The sequence below is a fragment of the Macrotis lagotis genome, chromosome 1, assembly GCF_037893015.1.
Source record: "Macrotis lagotis isolate mMagLag1 chromosome 1, bilby.v1.9.chrom.fasta, whole genome shotgun sequence".
Lineage (NCBI taxonomy): Eukaryota > Metazoa > Chordata > Mammalia > Peramelemorphia > Peramelidae > Macrotis > Macrotis lagotis.
This window is the reverse complement of record NC_133658.1, coordinates 758492851-758518272: the sequence shown is the minus strand read 5'-3', so window position 1 is coordinate 758518272 and position 25422 is coordinate 758492851. Positions and strand designations below refer to the sequence as shown.

General features: G+C 34.0%; 1 protein-coding gene across 1 annotated transcript; it reads left to right on the top strand.

Moving 5' to 3' along the window:
• The first annotated feature begins 6232 nt into the window (after positions 1-6232).
• Positions 6233-7194, top strand: LOC141487925 (olfactory receptor 8G1-like). Its single transcript, XM_074187525.1, has one exon. The coding sequence runs from the start codon at positions 6262-6264 to the stop codon at positions 7192-7194; it is 933 nt and encodes a 310-aa protein (XP_074043626.1). The 5' UTR covers positions 6233-6261.
• The last annotated feature ends 18228 nt before the right edge of the window (positions 7195-25422 follow it).

The following is a 25422-nucleotide window of genomic DNA, read 5'->3' as shown; positions in this document are numbered from 1 at the left end:
TTTTTCATTAATACTCTGGATATTTTTGACTTTTTATTCTTTCAGATGAATTTTGTTTTTTCTAGTTCTATAAAATAAATTTTTGCAATTTAGAGTAATAAATTTTCCCCAATTCATGCTTTGAATTCATCCCATAAATTTTTACATGGTCTCTTATTCTTGTCAAATACTTTAATGAAATTATCAAGTCTATGATTTGCTCTTTGATCCATTTAGTCTTTAGGAAAAGATTGCTTTATTTCCAAATAATTTTCAATTTATCTTTCCATTGCCCTTTTTTAAAAGCAAATTTGTTGCTTTAAGATCTGAAAAGAATGAATTTAAGATTTGTTTTCCTACGTTTAATTTTGAGGTTTTTATGCCCTAATTTTGTGTAATTGCCATGTCCTTACAAAAAGTATATTGTTTTCTATTCCCTTTCAATTTTTTCTAGAGGTCTGTCATAATTAATTGCCCTAAAATTCTTTTCTCCTCCTTAACTTCTTTCTTGTTTATTTTTTGGTTAAATTTATCTAATTGTGGGAAGGGACTGTTCCCTATTAGTATAGTTTTGCTGTCTGTTTCTTCCTGTAACTCACTTAATATCTTTAAAAAATTAGATGTTAATGATGTTCTCCATCTCTTCCTTGGTCATAAACTCCTTCCCTTTCCATAGATCTGATAGGTAAACTATCCCTTGACCTCCTAATTTTCTTATAATATTGTCTTTTACATCTAAATTCTGTACCCATTTTGATCTTATCTTGGTATATGGTTTGAGATGTTGGTCTAATCCAAGTTTCTATCATGCTAACTTCCAGTTTTCCCAACACATTTTATTGAAGACAGAGTTTTTATCCCTGAAGCTGGACTCTTTGGGTTTATCAAATGGGATATTGGTATAATCATTTATTGCTATCACTTTTGCACCTAGTCTACTGCACTGATCTACCACTCTATTCCTTAGCCAATACCAGACAGTTTTGATGACTGAGCCTTTATAATATAATTTTAGATCTGGTAGGGTTAAGCCACCTTCTTTTACACTTTTTTCATTAAATACCTGGAAATTCTTGACTTTTTATTTTTCATAAGAATTTAATTACAATTTTTTCTAACTCAAAATAATTTTTTGGACTTTTGATTAGTAGGGCACTAAATAAGTATTTTAATTTAGATAGAATTGTCATTTTTATTATATTAGCTTGGACTATCCATGAGCAGTTGATATTTGCCCAGTTACTTAAATCTGATTTTATATGTGGGAAAAGTATTTTGTAATTGCTTTCATAAAGTTTCTGGGTCTGTTTTGGCCGGTAGACTCCCAAGTATTTTATACTGTCTGAAGTTACTTTGAATGGGATTTCTTTTTCTAGCTCTTTCTGCTGTATCTTGCTAGTCATAAATGGAAATGTTGAGAATTTATGAGGGTTTATTTTATATTCTGTGACTTTGCTATAGTTTCTAATTGTTTCTAGTACTTTTTAGATGATTTTTGAAGATTCTCTAGGTATACTATGCTTCAAGAACTATTTTACTGGGCTAATTGAATCAAATTCTACTGGTAGTCATATATATCCTTGCTCAGATTAGTCACTTAGAACCATGTTATCTCAAACACAGAAATTTTGAAGCAATTTGTTTTGCCCTGCTATGGGATCCCAACTTAAGAAATAAACTTTTTCCCCCCTCAAGCAATACAATGAAAAGGGGCGGCTAGGTGGCATAGTGGATAAAGCACCCGCCCTGGAGTCAGGAGTACCTGGGTTCAAATCTGGTCTCAGACACTTAATAATTACCTAGCTGTGTGGCCCTGGGCAAGCCACTTAACCCCATTTGCCTTGCAAAAAAACACCCTAAAAAAGAGATACAATGAAAAAGGATAGCTCCTGGCTAAGAAATTTAATTACTCAATCTCTGAATTCCATGTTGAATTTAATGTCTACTTTTTATGATTGGAAACGCAGGCAGTTTCCTAATATCCCAAAGTTAGAAAACATTCATAGTCTAGTGCACATTTTGATCATAACATTTCACAACTCTAAACTATTTCAAGTGATACATAGGATTATTAAATATGTATATGTGTATGTATATGGGTCCAATGAAGTCTGAATTGATAAAGTTGGAATTTTAATAAAGTATATAGGAAAACATATTATCTCCCAATTCTCTAAACAGACACAGACACAGACACAAAAATCTACAATTTTTCCCAACAAAGATGCTTAACTTAGGTACAGAGTCAGACCTGTGAAATTTGAGATAGAGAGACAACAAGATCTTCAGCTTCAGTCTTCCAGGAGAAACTGTCCTTTTCGTACCAGGAAATACATAAGAAGAAATGGGTCCTCTAGGAGGTTGGAGTGGGACTAAATCCACTTTCCCTATTCCATCACTGCCCCATACTTTTGTATTTGAAATTTAAAAGTTAAGATAAGACAATTCTTTAAATAAGCTAACATTTCTATTGGGAAATGGGTCAATGGATTGTGTATATTTATGCCAAAGACCCTGAAACAAGGACAATTCACTTTATATACTTATGGGGGAATACAGAACAAAGAACAGAACACGGTAGATGACATCATGGCATTAAGGATAACATGAATGGTTACAGAGCTAAAGCACAATAAATGACATGATTTGTTGGAGGTTTGGTAATGGAGGCTGGTATTGCCTCTCTTCCTTTTTCTCTCATTAGAGTAAGAAATACTAATTATCTGACTTGAGTTTTGAGATATCAAATGGTCCTGTGAGTTCAAGCTCTGCTTGTGTACTAACAAAGTAGAGTTGATAGAACTTTGGGAACAGAGAAATCTTGTAATCTTTTTGTACTGAAAATTAATTTTGTAATTTTTCTATACTGTTGAAGTGCTTTGTTTTGTTTTGTTTTTCCCTTCTGTATTGGCTTTTGTAAATCCCATTTCTGACAACAGATGCTTCATAAGTTCTTGTGAATTCTAAGTCACTCTGGATGATATAACTATTTATTTATGTGTGTAAGTATGTGTGTGGTTATATGCTTGACCTTGGTTTGTCAATCCTTTACTTTGGTGCATGTATGTTTCTATGCATGTGTGTATGTGTGTGTGCATATGTATGTAGTTATAGCTTGACCTTGATAACACACATTTGCAGTAGATCAGATATGCATGCACAAGAAATGTTTTCTTAAACCAGGTATTAACCCCTCCTATACTAGGTGTTAACCACTTCTTAAATGCTGCCCTATTCTACCCACCACAGAGGGGCATTTACAGGGGGTCTTGTGCTTGGCTCACTCTCTTTTGCCCTTTCTCATGCAACCTGTTCAGGCAATGGGATGCCTGGTTTACTACTGCAAATTCTTCTCCATCTGGCTCTAGAACTCTTCTCTGTTATTAAGAAATTCACTTTCAAACTTATTCTTTTTTCATATTTCTTCTATTTTTCTGGTGCTCACTGAAATCTAACATTCTCCTGAAGACATGAAATTTTGAGACTCTTTCTCACACAAGAAAAGCAAGAAAACCTAATGTATTCTTTGGAAGACCCTACCTCCTCTAGACTTTCAATCTATTCCTACCTCTCAGCAATTATCATATTGAGATCTTTGCTGGGGACAGCTATTGACTTCTAGTTCACTTTATTCCTTCTCTTATTAATAAGTTCACTGACTGACTTTCACACTTCTTTTCCTCACTTCTTATTCCTCCCTTGAGTCCTCAGGCCTCCCAGTTATCTAACTTCCTCAACTGCCTCATCATCCTCAACATGATTTCGGGATTCAAACTGCTTCAATCATAAAAAAGATTATTGATTACTTAGATACTGCCCAAGATTCCCCTTCTTCAACTCAAATTCATTCTAGATGCCAATTCCTAGGAAAAGCACTAAGATCATGACCTTGAAAGATCATTATGTTGCTGTTGGTCGCTTGGGTTCGATTACTGTCTGTGACAAATCACATTTCAGACCCGGGAATGCAGGTGTGAAAAGATGATAAAGATTTATTGAGGGGAGGCTAGGTAGCGTAGTGGATAAAGCACCAGCCCTGGAGTCAGGAGTGCCTGGGTTCAAATCCGGTCTCAGACACTTAATAATTACCTAGCTGTGTGGCCTTGGGCAAGCCACTTAACCCCGTTTGCCTTTCAAAAGAAAAAAAAAACTAAAAAAAGATTTATTGAAAGAAATTACAACACATAAGAAAATACTAGAAAAGCTAAGAAGAGTTTAAAGAGAAGACCATATGGGTAGCTGATTGAACTAGTCAGGCTAGCTGACTATAGTTTCATCTGTAGTCTGGAAGGTAAAAGAGATGGATCCCATTGCTCCATTTCCTTAAATTCTCCCTCAGAGTCCATGGACTGGTGGTGACCTGGGAGTGATCCAAGTCCCTCATTGCAGATTTTGCCTTTGGGGGAGGGGTCTCTTTTGGGTGGTCTTGGAAATGCTTCCAGAGCATGAGCTCCCTAGCTGCCCCACCAGAAGACAATGCAATACAAATCAAATTGAAGATCAGATCCTCAAGTGTAGCCTAAATTAGATGATAAAGGAAGAAGGAAGATTGCCTTAAGAATGCAAACAAAAGATTTACAAAGTTTGTCTCCAACTGAATCCAACATGCCCACCTTTCTCTGCATCAATTATGCACATGAAGAGAAAGTTAAAAAAAAAAAAAAATTGGGAAGAAATGACTTCATCCCAGAAAGGAGAAGATCCCTTATGAGATAAGTCCCTCTGAGAGTCTCTGTCTTTGACTTACTAATGAAGTCCCTGGAAGCTTATAAATCACTATAAAACCCTCCACTTACATCATTAGAAGCTCCATTGACACTGATAAACCATTTCTTTTCCAATGCTGAAGAGCATACTCTGAATAAAATCACAATTAGAAACAATCATCTTCAAATCAAATAAACTGCCAGAGAATTTCAGAGATTAAGTTCCCATCCTTAATTCCCAACAACATTTAAAGGAGTAGAAGAATCTCTGCCAGGACATAAAAAGCCTCATAGAAGAAATTTATGCTCCAGAAGTATTAGTCTAAGATCCGATGAAGGAAGGTGCGTATTTGATTAATTTCTTCTTCAAAAAAGAGATTCATGGAACCTTAGGACTTTGCAAAATAAAAAGTATCTCTATATTTCATTCTACCCATCTCTGAAGTTGGAATGGGGCTGAATAGGAACAGGCTATTTATTAAAAAATGGAGATTTTGGAAGTGACTGTAGCTCAGAATTTTAGAATTGCAAAATTTTAGAGTTGAAAGGGATCTTTCACCCAGTCCAAACCATACCCCAGAACCTTACCACAATACCATTATGACAGTGGTGGTCATCCAATCTTTACCTGAAGATATGGTAGTTCAGGTCACTATGGGTTCTATTTAATTCCTACATATTTCATCTTCACATGAAGCATAGTTTTGTCTCTTTACAACTTTCATGCACTGCTCTTGGGGACAAACTGAATAAGTTGAATTCCTCTTTCCTGTAACACCCCTTAAAAACACTAAAAAACAATTTTCATGTAACTATAATTCATTGTTTCTACAGGCTAAACTTTCACAAGTAATTCATATTATACTTATATGGCATATACTCAAGAATATTCATAACATTTATTGCCTTTTTCTGGATGTTCTCTGTCAATGTCCTTTCTCAAATATGGAAAAAAGAACTGGACAAAGTACTTAAGAAATGATTTAACCAGCTATCATTTCCTTATTCCTAAAATCTTTACCTCTCTTTAAGTAGTCCAAGATTACATTATTTCTTTGACGCTCACATTATATTTCTAAGTCATATGAAGTCCTAGTTCTTTCACAGGTAGACATTTAAACATTCCTGCAGATTTTAGTGGTCTTGACACTGATTCTCTTAAGTGCTAGGAAGGATTTTACATTACTCCTTATTAAATTTTATCATATTAGATTCAGTCCATTGTCTTAACTTCAAATAATATTTTTAAATCATGTTTTGAACAATCTATAATTTAATGATCTCTCCAGGCTTTCTCAAGTTCAAATTGGATTTGCACGTTTTTTTTTTATCTGAGTATTAGTCAAGCTGAGTCACAAATTTTGACTTTGATATCAATGATCAACAAACACACTGAAAAAATTTGTATCTACAGCTAATTATAGAAAAAAAAAGATAGAAAAGGATGTTTTAAAAATGACATTACAATTTGACTCTTTGTCTTTGCCTTCATTTGAGACTTGCAAAAGTGAAAACTTCTTTTTCCTTCTCCTATCTAAAGGTTCCCACTTCCTTTAAATCTACAATCCAAAAGAAAATGGAGAAAGGAAATTATTCACTAGTGACTGAGTTCATCCTTCTAGGACTAACAGACCAGCCAGAGCTCCAGCTGCCCCTCTTCTTCCTATTCCTGGGTGTCTGTGTGGTCACTGTGGTGGGAAATATGGGCATGATCATATTGATTAGACTCAGTTCTCATCTTCACAACCCTATGTACTATTTCCTCTGTAATTTGTCCTTCATTGATCTCTGTCAGTCAACTATCATCACCCCCAAAATGCTGGTGAACTTTGTGTGCAAGAAGAACACTATCTCCTATTCTGAATGCATGATTCAGTTCTCTTTTTTTGCCTTTTTCGGAATCTCTGAATGTCACATGTTGGCTGTCATGGCATATGACAGATATGTCGCTATATGCCATCCTCTTCTTTATCATCTTATGATGTCCAATCAGATGTGCTCCTGGTTGGTGGGTGGGGTGTATGCACTGGGTCTGGTTGAGGCCACAGTTGACACTGGATGCTTGTTTAGAGTTCTATTTTGTAAAGAAAATGTTATCAATCATTACTTCTGTGATCTCCTTCCACTCTTGAAACTTTCTTGTTCTAGTACTTATGTCAATGAAGTGGTAACTCTGTCATTTGGAACATTTAATATCTTTTTCCCAATGCTGACAATTATTTGCTCTTATGTTTTCATTATTTCCAGCATCTTACAAATTCAGTCCACAGAAGGCAGATCAAAAGCCTTCAGCACCTGTAGCTCCCATATTGCAGCAGTTGGTGTCTTCTTTGGCTCTTGTGCATTCATGTACCTGCAGCCATCTTCAGTCAGTTCCATGGATCAAGGGAAAGTGTCCTCTGTCTTTTACACTATCATAGTGCCCATGCTAAACCCCCTCATCTACAGTCTGAGGAATAAGGATGTCAAAATTGCTTTTAATAAAGTCATAGAAAGAAAAATACTCTAATGAAAGAAGAAATGTCAGATTAATGAGTTTTGAAGATGCTGGATGATGATGATGATGTGTGTGTGTGTGAGTGAGTGTGTGTGTGTGTGTGTGTGTGTGTGTGTGAGTGAGAGAGAGAGAGAGAGAATTCTTTGTACCCAGCAAATGCTCTATTCCTACACCTGTAATCATTTAGAAGCCCAAGTCAGAGATGCTCTGAGAACAAATCTTAAAACAGGTAGGTTGGTTTTTCTCATCCTATATTTTCCTATTAATTAATCCCTTTGTAAATTGAATTTTGAGGTTATTAGACAGAAAGTAATGATAATATGCAATTTAATCATGATTAACTTGGCATTGATATTAAAGTGATAGTTTACTAATTTCCAAATCTGCGTGAAAATTTATTTTTCTTCATGTCCTTCTTTGGGGCAATCACTATTGAAACCTGTAATTAAATCCCTACATTTTGAATGAGAATATTCACAATTTTAAAAATCTAACCCACTCATTTATCATTTGAGAAAACTATATCCCAAAATAGATAAATGACTTACCCAAAGTCACAGAGAAAGTCAATAGTAAAACCAAATCTTGAAACACAATTATTTTTATTCACATGTCAGTTTGTTCAAGATTTAAGTCAGAAGAGAGCAATGGTCTTGCTATGATATCTTAAATAATGATAACACACATCATGTCTATAGGTTTAATGCTAATGAAAAGCACACTAATAGTGATGCTTGTGATCTACAGTGTTAGGATTAAAGAGCCCCAACTTTGACAATTGGAATAAAAAAAGCAGCATGTTTCAAAGGACCAAAATAATTTGTGTGAATACATAATTGGAAAAAGACTTCTGCCAATATACCAAATATCTGAATACATTTCTAAATAAATATTGTTAGAGCTAGTGTCTTGAACAAATTCCTGATAAAAAAAAATTAAATGGATTTCCAAGAAAACCTAGAACTAGAGCCTGAGTCAACCAGCCCCTGAGGGAATTCACAATATTGAAAGAAATACTAAAATGTTAAAAAAAATTGCAAAGTGTATACCCTGCACAGCAAAAAATAATATTCAGCACAGCAAAACTTGAACTTATTAGGACTTCTGGAAAAAAAAACAAAAATAGAAAATAGATTGAAAAGAAAAATATAAATGAAATCAGCAATTATTTGGAGGGCTGAAACTGTAATTAAGTTTTAAAAAAATCTTCAACGTAGAAAGAAATAAGATAAAAAAATATATAATCTCTATACAAAAACTCATATTCCCAAGAGATTCATAGAGACAACTTAATTCTCAGAGACCTACTAGAATAATATGACAAATCAAATAACCTGAACACCATAATGCAAGAAATAATGAAAAATGTAACTCAAAATTTATGTACACAGAAAACAAAACACCAAACAAATGAATTCACTGGTCATCTACTTAAAAAGGAAAACAAATCTGTATGAAAAATTCTAAAAATCCAGAGTAGTTAAAAATAATAATTCAATTAACAGCAAATTGTGTGACCAACTCAGAGAAAAATGTTTTTAATTTTATTCATTGAGTTATCTGATTTATCATTTTTTTAAAAGTCTTCATTCTTAACTGTTTTCTTCTTCCTTCAATCTTTGATGTTTGTAGCCCTTTTTCCATTTATGATGCCTAATCACTCACTTTCAAACCCCTTAGATTTTAATGTGAATTCCTGTACCTTTACATGAAACCTATCTCAATCACCTCTCACATTGTAAAATTCATTGTTCATAGTTTGATTCCTGTCCCAGGTGATTCTTGAGGATAACAGGACTGGCTCCAGCTAGTCTCCTGTCCTTCCCTATTTTATTACAACACCCCAATCCTAATTCCTATGTTCTACAGCTTTCTGGTCAAATGCTGCTGCCCTAAGGAAAACACTTCCACCTCTCCACACAATATACCCATTATTTTGCCAAGACCTGTTGATTTCACCTTTGCAATATCTATCAAATTCAACCCATGATATTCTCTGACATGATCACTATTCTAGTACAGACCCTCATCACTTCAAGTTATTGCAATAACCAGCTGGTTTATGTACCTGCCTCAAGTCTCGCCTCACCCTAATCCAGCCTTCATTCAGACACTAACATTCTGTCCTCACCTATTTTGCCAAAGATTTTATATAGAATTGGAACCAATTGTTTCTTAAATATTTGATAGAATTAACTTGTGAATCTTTTTGGCCCTGGAGATTTTTTCTTAGGGAGTTCAGTAATGGCTTGTTGAATTTCTTTTTTTTCTGAGATAGGGTTATTGAAGTATTTAATTTCCTCTTCACTTAACCTGGGTAACTTATATTTTTGTAAATTCTCATTCATTTAACTTAGATTATCAAATTTATTAGCATACAGTTGGGCAAAATAATTCTGCATTGTTGCTTTAATTTCCTCCTCAATGGTTGTGAGTTCAACTTTTTCATTTCTGATGCTAATAATTTTTTTTACTTTGGTTTACTTTTTTGTCTACTTTTTTAATCAAATTAACCAGAGGTTTATCAATTTTATTGGTTTTTTTCATGAAATCAACTCTTGGTTTTATTTATTTGTTCAATAGTTTTCTTGCTTTTGATTTTATTAATTTCTCCTTTACTTTTTAGAATTTCTAATTTGGTATTTAATTCAGGTTTTTTTAATTTGTTCTTTCTCTAATTATTTTAGCTGCATGTTTAGTTCATGGATTTTCTCTATCTCTAATTTATTCATGTAATTATTTAAAGATATAATATAGCCCCTGGAAATTGCCTTGGCTGTATCCCATAAGTTTTGGTATGTTGTCTCGTTATTGTCATTATCTAGGATGAAATCATTAATTCTTTCTATAATTTCATGTTTGATCTTCTCATTCTTTAAAATGAGATTATTTAGTTTCCAGTTAGTTTTAGTTCTCTTTCTCCTTGACCCACTGTTGCATATTATTTTTATTCCATTATGATCTGAGAAGGATGTATTCACTATTTCTGCCTTTCTTCATTTGATTATTAGGTTTTTATGCCCTGGTATATAGTCAATTTCTGTGTGTCATGTATTACAGGGAAAAAAGTATATTCCTTTCTCTCCCCATTCAACTTTTTACAAAGTTCTATCATGTCTAGGTTTTCTAAAATTCTATTTACCTTCTTAACTTCCTTCTTGTTTATTTTATGGTTATATTTATCTAAAACCGAGAGCTGAAGGTTGAGTTCTCCAACCAGTAGAGTTTTACTGTCTAAGTCTTCCTGTAACTCATTCAACTTCTCCTCTAAAAATTTGGATGCTACACCACTTGGTGCCTACATATTTGGTATTGAAATTGTTTCATTGTCTGGTACCTTTTAGGAGGATATATTTTCCTTCCTTATCTCTTTTAATGAAGTCTATTTTCTTTTTATGAAGTCTATTTGTGCAGCTGCTTTGTCTGAGATAAAGATTGCTACCCCTGATTTTTTTCACTTCAGCTTGTATGGGATAAGAATCCACTTTAAAAAAATATAGAGACTCCTCTGAGAAAAAAAAGGAAAGTTTATTTTGACTTTTCTTGAAAAAAAGGACATACTTCCAAGTCTCACAAAGATAGTGAAGATCAAGGAGCTGCCCCTAGGTGACAGTCAAACAAGATTATATGGCCTAGGATGTTTCCCTCCTCCCTAGTTCCCTCTCTTCCAACCTGATTGATTAAGCTTTTCAGAGTTACAATCTTTACATGAAAAATCTACCCAGCAACAAGAGAAAAATAAAAGGTTTTCATAAAATATGAATCTGGATGAGGTATCACCATCCAGATGGCAAGGGTATCTGAAGAAAATTTCTAATGATCTTCTATTAAATGAATTAATGTCTAAGTATTCAAGATCTTCTAAGGAACGCTACTATCTTCTTAGTTTAGTACTTATCAAACAAGAGAAGCCAGGCTACTATTCTCACAGTCAATTATTAAATAGATGGTTAAGACTGCAAGGTCTCTTCTCTGGAAGTATTCCACTATTTCCCTCCCTAACAGAATCAATGTAAGGTTTTTCTGGAAACAGTACACTGTTTCACTCCCTAGCAGAATCAGGATGGTGTCTGACTGGGAATGCAAGGCCTCTCTCCCTCTTCTAAGAATAGTCTAAGAGTAATACTATGTCTTTCTGTTAATGATTTTTAACCCTGAGAGGACTTCACTAGGAATGTTAACTCTTAAAAGGGGATATTCCACTCAATCCCTCCTTTTTTCTAAACACACACACACACACACACACACACACACACACACACACACACACATATATTGATATCTGAAGTCCTCTTGTACTATCCTTGATACTCTCTTAGGTTCTATTCTCTCTCTTCCTTGGGACTCATCTTGTTTTTTGGAGCCCTGACCAAATAATCCATACCTTTATATCATAGACATAATGGAGGAAGATGAACCCGTCCAGTTTCTCTCTCTTTTCCCCTGGAGACATTCAATATCTTTTTGTATCTGCAGAATCCATTCCAATCTCCATTTTAGATGACTTGTTGAGATCTCCTCCTCCTCTGGTAAGGGAACTTCTTAACACAACATAGTATCAGACAGATTCATATTTTCTTCATCAGACCATAAAATTCTAAAGCTACTAAAATTCACATTTCACATTGATATACACATTTTACTTTTACAAAATTACAACTTCCATAATTGTTTACTTCACAAGTGAATATGTTGAAAATTATCAAATTAACTTGAGCTTATATCATTTACATTAGATGACCATCTTTATACAAAGAGCATCCAGCAAGTGACATACAAATAGCCACAATCTCTTGCTCTTCATTAAAATAATAACTCAAGTACTTAACTAAAATTCTTCTTTCTTCCCAAAATGTCTCTTAACTAAACTATAGGTGATTCTTCTCTGGATATACTCAACTGACTTACATTCCCTTCTCAAAGTAGAACTTGAAACTACTACTGCACAGAAGTAAATCCTGAGATTATATAACCTTCTTTATTCTTCTTACCTAAATATCCTTTTCCCTAGCACAAAATAAAATAAAATACAATAATATTAATTCTTCTCAGAACTTATAGTTAACAGTAGAGGTTAAAACCACATTCTGGCCTATCTAGTTACAAACTTCCACTTGACCTAAAATTTCTATTTCAGATTGACTTTAATGATTTACTATAAAGATCTGGGACATCAAAGGAAAATTTCTTTATAGATGTAATTTTGAGTGTCAGTCTCCAGGCAGAGGTCATGTGGATAGTCAAATGCCTTCAGTCAAATCTTAGATTTATCTGGTGAGACATTATTCAAATATCACATTTGGAGAAGTCAAGTCAAAAGGGTCCAACCTCAGGTGGCACTGAAAAGTTGCCCCTTTGACTTTTTCTCCCAATACATCTGTCACTTTTATAATGTCCAAACTTCCTTTGGGCTTCCAGACTTCAAGAGAGCACTCAACAGCACTTCCTTTGCTGATCATACCTGATGTCAGACACAAAACAAAAGCCTATTAAAAGTCCCATGATCTAAAATAGTAATTCCACCTAATTAGATCTCCAAGTGAATCCACTTCCCAAGGATTAAATGCTAATTCTAATCTGGATGGGTGGGGTCATTCAACAGTCCCCTTCCCTACACATATATCACCTATATCTACTCTGATCATCCCTATCATCAGAATACATTAAATACAGTGACTTTCTAAACATTCATAAAGTAGTATAGTTCCCCTAGCATCTGGATTCATTGACATATGAAAAAAAAAACCTTTTTCACAAATATGTTTCATAATTCAACTAGAAGGTATATCCTCCTGGTGGCACTAACTTCTAATCTGCAGAGCTACATCCCTTTGTCTGAAATCATATCTGTTTTATTACTGGACAAAGATGGTATATTAGAGGACTCTTGGCAATCCTGCTGTATAACAATAAATAAACAATCTCTTTGACTAAGAGATTATTCTAAGAATTCTCACATAAAAATTAGCTGGAGACTGTCACAAAAACAATCACAAATTATTGTCATTTGTTTCTTTCTCATGTTGCTGAGGTGCTTTTACTTCAAAGCAAACAACCACAACTTTGAGATTATAAATATAAATATATATGTATATATTTATACACACATATTACCATAAAATTCCTATTTATATATATCTTATATATATATATAGTTGTCAAGTTCTTATGCAAACAATTCCTTATAATAAACCTGATTATTAGCCATGTTAGAAATACAAATGATTATTTTTCAGAATTCATTCAACCCATTAGAATATCTCTAAATTTAACAGAACAGTAATAACTGTAACACATTAAGAACTAGATTTCACAAGACAATCTTTCCATTATTACATTTATACCTGGATCTACAGTTCTAGAACAAAGTCCAATACATCATTTAAAAATTTCAGGGAACCCAGAGGGTTATGTGCTTTGATAATTTCCCTCACTATTCCTAACAAGCAATCAATCATTAATTCCAGATTTGACCACATTACAGTAAAATAATTTGTACTTCCAAAAGTAGACTAAATGTTTAATAACACTCTTCAACAAGTTTTCCATTTCTAATTAGGATTATATAGTTTTAATTTCCTAATCATTTTCCAAAGCTCCTCACATTTATACAACATTATTGGAAAGGGTTTCTTGCAGTTACACTATTCTTCTGAATCTGCATTTAACGTGGAGGAAGAAATGTGCAATTTTACTTCTTTAAAATTTAAACATTAAATCCTTAACTTGCATGAAGCATAAAGTTTTCATGCTGACATCTCATTCTCTTAAAGCACAGCAAGACAACAGGTTTTCTTAAAGTCAGCCTTCTTATTAAGTATCTTTTCCACACAAACCTCTTCTAAATTTGTGCTTTAGAAGCTTATTTATCTCTTCTTCCAAACACACTTCTATTTTCAAAACAAAGAAAATAAGATTTTCTATGAATTTCTTTCTTATACATATGATGATTTCAAAGCCCAATGTACACTTTTTACCCATACTAGTGTGTGGGATAAAACTCCACTTCAAAAAAATAGAGAGACTCCTCTGAGCAAAAAAGAAAGTTTATTTTGGCATTTCTCAAGAAAAGGGCACACTTCAAGTCTCACAAAGGTAGTAAAGATCAAGGAGCTGCCCTGAGGGGACAATCTTCACCTGAAAAATCTACACAGCAACAAAGAAAAGAATAAGGGATAGCTAGGTGGTACAGTGGATAGAGATTGGCCCTGGAGTCAGGAGTACCTGAGTTTAAATTTGGCCTCAGACACTTAATAATTACCTAGCTGTATGGCCTTGGGCAAGGCACTTAACCCCATTGCCTTGCAAAAATCTAAAAAAGAAACAAAGAGAAGAATAAGGTTTTCATAAAGTATTACCTCACCATCCATATGAAAGTATCAAAAAAGATTTCTGATGATCTTCTGTTAAATGAATTAATTTCTGACTATTCAAGATCTTCTAAAGAACTCTGCTATCTTTTTGGTTTAGTAATTATTAAACAAGAGAAGCCAGGCTACTGTTCTCACATTCTATTATTAAATAGGTGGCTAACTAAGACTGCAAAATCTCTTCTCTGGAAGCATTTCACTATTTCCCTCCCTAACAGAATCAATGCAAGGTCTTTCTGGAAATAGTCCACTGTTTCACTCCCTAGCAGAATTGGGAGGGTGTCTGACTGGGAATGCAAGGCCTCTCTCCCTCTTCTAAGAATAGTCTAAGAAAAATAGGCTGTCTTTCTTTTAATGATTATTAACCTTGAGAGGACTTCACTAGGAATGTGTGACACTTAAGAGGGAATATTCCACTCAAGTTGAAGCAAAATATATTTTGCTCCAACTTTTTACCTTTCTTCTGTAATTTAATATACTCTATATTTATCTCTCTGCTTCAAATGTTGTAAGCAGCATATTGTAGGATTCTGGTTTTTAATCCAGTCTGCTATTCATTTATTTTTTATGGGAGAGTTCATTCCATTCATATTCAAAGTTATAATTACTAACTCTGTGTTGCCCTCCATGCTTTCTTCCCTCTATTTATATTTTTCTCCTTTTATCACTTAATTCATATTCCCCAGTATTTTGTTTCTGAGTATCACCACATTCTGTTTGTTTGTCCCCTTGCATCCAACCCCCCTTCTGCTTTCTTTCCTATTTCCCTTTGCCCCTTCTCCTTTCTATTTGTCCCTCTTTTCCTCCTCCCTCCCCCTTTCCCCTTTTAATACTTGTAAGGTAAGATAAGTTACTCAAAATAACTGAGTGTGTGTGTGTGTGTGTGTGTGTGTGTGTGTGTGTGTGTGTGTGTGTGTGTGTGTGTGTTAACTTTAAGCCTAATCTGATGAAAGTAAGATTCAGGTGGTTCTCACCTCAATTTTCTTCCCCTCTATTGCTTTATGTAATGTGGTTCACCCCATTCAATCTCCTCCATCCTCCTGTCTCTTTACTGTCCCCCCTTTTTAATGAGATCACTCCTGCCTAAGCACATTTTCTCTAATCAAGTTACAGTTCTTGAGACTTATAAGAATCTTCCTCCCAGATGAGGATAAAACCAGTTTCATCTGATTTAATAGCAGTTGTTTTTTCCCCTTTTTTAATTACCTTTTCATGTGTCTATTGAGTCTTTCATAAGATTTCTAAATTTTCTATTTAGCTCTGGTATTTTCATGAGAAAGAATTGGAAGTCTCCTATTTCATTAAATGTCCATCTTTTCCCCTGGAAGAGAAGGCTTAGTTTTGCTGGCTAGTGAATCCTTGGCTGCATTCCAAGCTCCCTTGCTCTTCAGAATATGTCATTCCAGACCCTTCAGTCCCTTAATGTTGATGCAGCCAAGTCCTGCATAATCCTTACTGGGGCTCCTTGGTATCTAAGGATATTTCTGGCTGCTTGTAGGATTTTCGCTTTGATCTGATAGTTTTGGAATTTCACCACAATGTTCCTTGGTGTTTTCATTTTAGAATCGCTTTCTGGAGGGGATCGATGTATTCTTTCAGTAGATATTTTGCCCTCTGGTTCCATGATATTAGGGCAGTTTTCCATCACTGAATCCTGTAATATTAAGACCAGGATATTTTCACTTCAATACTTTCAGGAAGCCCAATGATTCTTAGGTTGTCTCACCTGGTTCTATTCTCAAGGTCAGTGGTTTTGTCAATGAGGTATTTTACATTTTCTTCTATTTTTTCAATTTTTTTTTATTTTAACAGATTCTTGTTGTCTCATGAAGTCATTAGTTTTGAAAGATTCCATTTTTTAGAGGAAAAATTTTCTTCATTTACCTTTTGCAACTCCTTTTCCTATTGGCCATTTCTATTTTTGAAGGAGTTTTCCATTTGCCCAAGTGTAGTTTTGAGAGAATTATTTTCTTTTTTACATTTACCCAATTGAGGATTTGAGAGAAATATTTTTAGGATTTGTTTTCTAGTTGTGAGATGTTAATTTTCTCCTGCAAGATATTAATTTTCTCTTAAGTTTCTTTTCCTGATTTTTCTAATTGATTTCGAACTACTTTCCTGATTTTTCCAATTTATTTTTAAACTCCTTCCTAATTTCTCTTGGGCTGGAGACCAATTCATATTCTTCTCAGAAGTTCTAGATCTCTCTGGGTTAGGATCTGTTTTTTCAAAGTAGTTTTCAATGGGTCCCCTTCACTAGCTTTTCTTCATTTTCCTAGGAGCTTGTGTTGGGGGGAGAGGCTGGCTTACAAAGATTTGGTTTTTAAAGCCCTAGAGGCTTTGCTCACTGAGTTTATTAACTCCAAGTGGGTTGGCCAGTAGGGGATTCCTTTCTCTGTAATGTCTGTTGCCTTGATTTGAGGCCCTCTGGCTAGGGCTGGAGGGAATGGGCGGGGGGGAGCAGCAGGATCTGAATTATCCTTGAACAATGTAGGCTGGCCCCTGGGGTGAGAATGTTAATTACCCCATTCAGCTGAGGAACTTTTGATGCACATACCTGTGCTTGGGGGATGGGGTGGGGTGCTCTAACTATGTTTATTCAGGGAAGAGGGCTTCACTGAAACTATGGATCTCATGGCCTGAGCCAAGCAGATCAATGTCCACCTGGACTCTCTGACTCTCTGTGCTGGAATTTGTCCTCTAGCCCTGCTGGGGCTCCCCAGACTGCTGTTCCCAAATCCAAAGCTTCCATGGCCTCAGAACCCAGCTCCACTAGTCAAAGCCTCTGCAGCTGAAGCAGGCCCTTTGGCTTCACCCTACCCCTGCTGGCTTTCTGCTCTCTGTTCCCAGTTCACCCATGGTCCCCTGAAACAGACCTTGTTGGTAGATGTTCTTCTAGATTCTTCTTTAGGGTTTTGTCAATTTAATTTCTAATAAGAAGTTTCTTTCATATTATTTCTAAGGGGAAACCAGAAGACCTTAGCATATTGCCTGTCTTCCCTCTGCCATCTTGGCTGGAAGTCCTGTGTTTTGATTTCTAACATAAAAATGTAGATAAATGTACCCCTTGCACATAAACATTTTTAGAAGTATATGATGTTTTAGATATCTTCAGGTGTTCAGGAATTTTCCTTTTCATTCTTGTATGAATTTTCAAGACCCCATTTGTGTTTTTCTTTTTTTTTATTATTTATTTTGGGTTTTTCCAAGGCAAATGCGGTTAGGTGGCTTGCTTAAGGCCACACAGCTAGGTAATTATTAAGTGTCTGAGGCCAGATTTGAACTCAGGTACTCCTGATTCCAGGGCTGGTGCTCTATCCATTGTACCACCTTGATGCCCCTATTTGTGGTTTTCTTCACAGAGATACTGAAGTTATTTGCTATTTATTTCTTCAGTTAATTTATTAGATTAGAAAGGATATCTTGAAATGAAATGACTTCTCGAATGGTAAAATTGTGTGTGCTTATTACTATATATACAATACTGTATGTTTTGTGAGTGTAAGTTCTTTGAGGGAAAGGGCAATTCCATCTTTGCCTCTTTGGCCACCCATCTTCTTGTTTTGATCCATTCCATCCCCCATTCATATCCATATCTGTCATTCCTGATCCCTGGGCTTCTAAGTATCAAGAGAGAGCCCTTTACAAATCCATTTCATTTCAATACACCTATCATCTAGGTATGAGGCATTACTCCATGCATATACTATTCAAAATTACTTGTGAGATCAGAAATCAGACACATCATATTTGCTAGAAAGAATTGGTAATCAATTGCCCTGTCACTCTCCCCACTTCTGCAATGTCCCAGACCAAATAGACTTTCTGTGGTTACCTCTCCCTTTTATATGTTTCCTTCTCCTTTTGAGTATAAACTTCTTCACTGAAGGACTGTCTTTTTTGTGGTCCTGGTACCTCTCATGGTAGTACCATTATCACAGTGCCTCTAATGGCAGTACACATGTAATAAATTCTTTTTCATTCATTTAATTATTCATTTGTCCTCAGACCAGTGTAAGACAACATAAATACTTAATTTTGTTGAAATGATTTGAAATAGAAATATCTAAAATGTATTATGACAAGATTTAATCACTAGGAGCTCAAAGACCCTCCATAAGTGGTCCAGCATTGACTGTTAAATTATAGGAGGGTTTGAGTTTAGAAGGGCAGGACAGTGAACTCAACAGGAGCTTAGCAAAGAAGAAATATTCGCCTTCTGACTTTCAACTTCAAGAAAGAAAATTCATTATTTCACATTATTTTCAGGAAGGTAATCTGTGAAGGTAGACAGACTTTGTGAAGAATGTGATATAAGGAAGGGCTAGATTTACAATCATGTCCCTGTTCCAAGATTACCACATTAGAATTTAAGAGAAAATCTCTGTGAACAAGAAATAAGGTTATCTCTCATGGTTGAGGTGAAATAGCTCCCCAAATGGAGAGCTCATTCTTTCTGTATTTTTAGCTGATATATTCAGCTCCATATAACTTCTCTGATTTCTGTTTGCTATCAGCTTGGACAAATATGTTTGTCGTGAATAAAATTTCAAGAAACAAAATTCCAGGTAATACAAATAAATTTATTAATGAGATCAGTTAATAATCAATAAATTAATGATCAATGATGTCTCTCAGCATTCAAAAACAAGGCTGATTAAAACACCTTTCTTCAGGAGTGTCCCTTCTACAATGAATCTCTCCTGAGAATTGAAACTCAATACTAATTAAAGGACATTTGAAGAATAGTTGGGCTAAAAGTCCTCAACACCTGCTGAGAATGTGCCATAATTTCCGAGACTGTAGTCTCCAGCAATAGGGGCAGGAAGAAGTCACTTAGACCAGGAGCTTTCTGCATAATTTCTACCTTCATGATACAGGTTGCTCCAAATTGAGATCAAGAGATGAAGGAAACAAGCTCATCCACCTTGGGAGTGATCTATCTCAATCTGGGTCCTGTTTATAGAGGAAATTGAACTTTGTGTCCCAGTTGGTTGTAGAGCTACAAATAATCACATCTTTCAGTCATGCCTTTCATATCCTGACTGGTCTTTTCAGGAGTCAGGTCTTGATAAAAATCAGAGCAAAAGGAATGGATTAAAATCAAGCATTGGTTATTAATAAAATAGTTTAATGTTAATTTCTCTCAGGTTTATTTTGCAATTCACTGTAGCCTTTGAGTAACTGGAATTCATTGGGAAGGGAATCAAGACTTGGATAAATAACTTGGGCACTCATTCCCCATTAAGGATTAGTTAAGAAAAGAAAGGATTCTGGGAAAATAGTGGAGTAGGTCAGAAAACTTACAGACCTCCAAATTTTCTCAACAAAAATAGTCAGAACATTGTCTCAAAGCAGCAGAATAATCAAGGGTAAAGCAATTGTTCTCCCTTGACAATTTGAGAATACTCTATGAAAGATCAACCTCCTGTGGCTGAGGTTCAGCCCGAATGAAATGCAAAAACTTCCAAACCAACTCTGTAAAATCAACAAACAAGAAACCCCTGTGACTGCTGGATTACAAGTTAGACTCTGCCCTAGAAACCAAAAACTTAAAGAAGAAAATAATTTCTTGAAAACTAGACTTAGGCAAGGGGAAGCTAATTGCATTCTATGACACCAAGAAATCATAAACCAAAATTTAAAAAAAAAGTGGAAAAATATGCAGAAAAGTGAAACATCTCATCAGAAAAAATAACTAATGTGAGGAACAGATAAAGGAGAAATAATATAAGAATATTCAGACTACCTAAAAATCTTGGTTAAGAAAGAATCCTGATGCATTATTATAAAAATTATTAAGGAAAATCATCCTGACGTACAACAACAAGAAATAGGAAAAAGCAGAATTAGAATAAAATCCATATATCACCATCTGAAAGATATACTAGGAAGAAAACTTACAGGAATGTCATAGCCAAATTCAAAGTTCTGAGGTTAAGGAAAAAATACTGAAAGCAACAAGAAATGAAACAATCTAAATATCATGGTACTACATAAAGGATTGTACCAGACCTAGCAGCTACTATATTGAAGAACCATAGGTCTTGGAATACTATAGAGTGAAAGAGCTGGGGTCAAGACCAGAGGTAACTTACTCAGCAAAAGTAAATATAATCCTGAATGTGCATTTAATGAATTTAAAGATTTTCAGGTTATTGTGAAAAAAACCCAAAGCTTGAAAAAAAGTTTTACTTAAATTCCAAGAGAAATATAAGATAAACATTAAAGACCAATTATAAGTGATACAATGAGGTCAAATTGCTTATTTCCTATATGTGAAAATATTAGAGGTACTCTTATGACTATCATAATTTTGTTAGTCTGAAAGAAAAGTTTGGACTGATCTGTATGATGGGATAATTCTCAAAAATGAAACTACAGGGAAAGATAAAAAGGAGTAACTATCTCTTACAAATTATGCATAAAAGGAAAAATAAAAGGGCAGGTAGCTCTGGAACCTTATTCTCATCAGAAATGGGTTAAAGAGGGAAATTATATATATATATATATATATATATATATATATAAATCTAGAACTTTATAAAAGTCTTCTATCACGAAGAAATGAGGACAAGGGCAGAGGGTAGGGGTGAAGATAAGGGAGGAATTCTTGGATGGTAGAGTAAATTAGCAATTAGAGGGCAAGGTAACACTTAGAAGTAAAACAGAATTGAAGAGTAATAGAGTAAGAAGGATAGTAAGGAAAAATAGAAAGGAGGAAAATACATGATAGTAATTGTAGCTAGGAAGATAAATGGGATGAATTTATCTATAAAATAGAAATAACAGATTAAAAAATTGAATTCTATATTATGTTGCTTTCAGGAAACATTATAAAAATGAGAATTACACACAAAGATAAAATAAAGGGAAGGAGTATAATTAATCAGGTTAAAAAAAAGCAAGGGTAGTACTCATGTTCTCAGACAAAGTTAAAGTTAAAATTTAATCAAAAGGGAAAATTGAGAAATTACCCTGTGTCAGCAACATTATTCAATATGGTTTAGACAATTCAAAATAATTGAACAGTATATAATACTTGAACAAATACCTGTCAGAACAATAAATTATATGAGCATAAAATAACCAAGTCATTTTTATGCAAACAAACCTAAATTACTGAAGTAATACTTATTTTTCATGGATAAGTAAAGTCAATGTAATTCTTAAAATGACAATTTTCCCTGACTAATTTGTTTATTCAACATCATCTCAATTAAATTACTAAAACATTATCTTACCGGGTTAGGAAAAAATAATCAAAATGCTCATTTGGAAGAGCAAAAGGTTGGGAATTTCATATAAGCTGGGGCGGGGGGGAAATGTGTAAAGAAAGTAGATTTTCAACAGTATCAGACCTTAAACAATGTTATAATGTGAGGACATTATTGAAGTATAAAGTGGAACTATTATTTAAAATTATTTTTTCTTGTATGAACAAAACTTATGCTGCTAAGATTAGAAAAAAAGGCAGAAAATTGGAGAAAAACTTTCATAAACAATCTCTCAGACAGAATGCAATTGGGTTGAAATACTGCTGTTGTGTAGGAAATGATAAGCTACTTGCTTTAGAAAAACATGGAAAGAGTCAAATTTTGAAGGAAGATGCTGCCAATCTTCAGAGAAATAGATGAGAGAGAGAAATGAACATATTAAGATCTTACATATATGTGTATAGGTATATATGTGTATGTCCCTAGATATCTATACATGTGTATATCCATGCATAATTGTAGCCTTCTTTGGGACAAGAGTGGGAGAGAAATCAAGTTAAGAGTACACAATAGCGAAGAAAAGGGAACCAAAAAGAAAGGAAAGAAAAACTGGGCAGCATGGAAAATAATATGTAGTATTTATTATATAGGTTATCTTGAAATGGAAATTTATTATTTTATATTGAATCCTTTCATATTCTGCTTGCATGTGTTTTTTTCCTTTATCATTTTGTTTTTAAATTTATATTTGGTTTTTAAAATTTACAAAAAAAGGAATGGCTATCAAGTTTCTCCTAGACCAATATTATATAGGGGAGCAGAAAGATATAATTCTAACCCAGTGTCCATTCTCTGAGAAGAAGAAATTCACCAACCTCATAGTCCCAGCCCAATTTTCTGCTTTCCCTCCTTGAAGGCAACAAAATCTCCTTTAGAGAAGAGAGGGGAGAGACTAATATATAGATATTCAAGCCACATCTGTGAGCTACACCTAGACACATCCCTGTGGACACACATAACATATATGCAAGACACATGCACATATACTCCCTATATGTAGTAACCCATGTACAAAAATATAACAATAATTCCTGGTCATTAATTTTTGAAAAAAAAGATAAAAAGTGAGGTATGGAGGGGTATATTCTTAAAAGCTTTCCTTTCAGGATTCTATAATATTTTGCCTCAGGAATGAAGATTTCATTTTGTGTTTTGAAGTTTTCAACCTAAATAACTTCTTCCTAGATAGATTTTCAGTACTGAGAGACCGCAAAGTCCTAGACTTCTGTTTTAGTAGGCACATTTTGGGGGATTTATTTTTGTCTTGATAATGAGCTTAAATTAGAATTTTGTTTTCTTAAAGCTTTTCTATATCTTTTCCAAATTTTTGAAAGTAACTTTGAAGGAAGTTTTTTTTGTGTGATGATGAATCCTACAACCATTTCCTTTATTTCCATTCCTTATTTAGCCATTTGCTATTGATTTGATATTCTCTAGGTTGCCATGGTCTTAGAAAGGATATTTCAGACAGATTTGCTATGGGCAAATTCGCCACAGAAGGGGATTTACTCTTTTCATTCTACAAAACACATTTATTTGCTTTTTTTCTCCCTTTTCTCATAATAGGAATCATACTGTTATTAAAAGTATAGTTAATTTATTTCTTAATGGTAGGATATTAGGAAAAAAGATATTTTAATGTAAGTATTTATTTTTGTTTGGTTCTCTCTTTGGAGGTATAACAAAGTTTTCCAATCTATTTTGGTTTCATCCAAACCTGAATTACCCTGAAAATATTGCTTTTCAAATGCTGAATTTACTTATATACTGTATAAGTCTGAATACTACTATATATACAAATATACATACAGATTGCCAGATATTTTTATATAATAAATATATAATTGCTCTATGTTGACGTATGAATTTTTGGTAGTCTTCATTTTTTTTTAAATTCATAACTTTGTGCTATTTTATTTTTAACAATTATTCCAATAAACTATTATTGCTGTGTCTCTTTTCATTATTAATTTCATTAATATTTGTAGATTAATATGGACACTTGAGAAGTAATTTCTAGAAAAAATAATAACTGGTAGAGTTAAGAGATATTTTCTTGCTTTGCTAAAAGCAGAATAGTCTATTAATATTCCTGGCACACCAAGAGTGATGATTTTTTAAAATACAAAGAATAAAAGTGAAATGACTAAAAGAATGTAAAATTAAACTGACTTTTGTTACAGTACATGAGACAACTAATAAAGTTCTTGTACTCCTACCCGTGAATTCAGCCTAAGGAAATATGCCTGTGAAAATGACAATGAGAAGTTATTCTAGGAAATTTCATACTCATTCACCTTCTAAAGAAGAATTGCTCAAAGAAGCAAAAAGTTCTAGATGCCTTAACTTATTACAACTTTTTGAAGCCCCTGAAAGAAAGCTCCATTTGGCACATACCTGATCTGGACATTGGCTTTTTGGGAAACACTCTGTTAACCTACTAAGGAAAGTAGCTTTTAAGAAACCTTGGGGTTTGATGATCAGCTCATTCTTTCCCATGCATTGGTAAAGAAAGTAGCTTTGTTCTTGAAAGGCAAAAACCAAAATCTTTTGAAAGAGAATTCCATCATTTTTACACTTAAATCACAGATTAGGAAAGGCAAAAGTGAGAATCTGACAAAATTATTGAAAATATCATTGGAGGAGGAATTTCTATAGTCACTAAATGTTTCCATTAAATTCAATAATTCTGCTTTATCTAAGAGTAAGGCTGAGGTCAAACATCTGTGACAGACAGATCTCATAGCCCCAAATTGGTATTTTCTCTAAACATAAACTATATCTCCCACTAGAACAACACTAGGAGATTTGTGTTGGAAAGGTAATAGGTTTGAAAAAAAAATGGAAGGTTCCTGAGACAGATAAAGTAATGGCAATGACAGAGGGGTGCAGTTAAAAAAATCATTGCTGTATAGTCAGATATCACCTGCCTTTAATACATGCAAGCTTTAGGTGACATATAGAGAGCCATAGATAGAAGGCTATTTAATTTAAGTTTTAATATTGTTCAGAGACAAAAAAGAAAAATTTTGAGTTTTTCTTGAGTGTGAATTAATATGTTCAAAAACTAACATAGATAAGCACTATAAATCCTGAGAATGCAGGTAAAATTATACCATAAAGATTGAGCCAGGGCTTAATGTAGGATTCTGGTGTATGTGATGTCATCACCTGCCATCACAGAAGCCATTGCCAATTATATCTGAACTAAGACAGGTAATCCTCAACTTCATATCACAATATATATTATTTTGTTATACAATATATAATAATTATGTATTGTTATATATACAGGTATGTGTATATATACATATATATGGATATATAGATATAGATAGATAGCAAGAAGGGATCAACCTCAAATCTCTTTAGATCTTATATATTGTTGCTTAAAGAAGCAAAAAAAGGCAAAATCATAGCCATTGTTGAGTTGCAGGAACAGAACTGGGGACAATCAGGTGAGAGATAGAATAGGGCACAATCCTACTTTACTTGGAGAGGTAGAGAAACAAGGAACTGGAGAGCAAAAAAATATGACATAGAGCAATTTCATTAGTGAATCATCAGAGTAACAAATTCACTTTCTGTTAAAA

What these genes read in the sequence shown, in the direction of transcription:
- LOC141487925 (XM_074187525.1), top strand. Translation starts at nt 6,262, where the DNA reads ATGGAGAAAGGAAATTATTCACTAGTGACTGAGTTCATCCTTCTAGGA.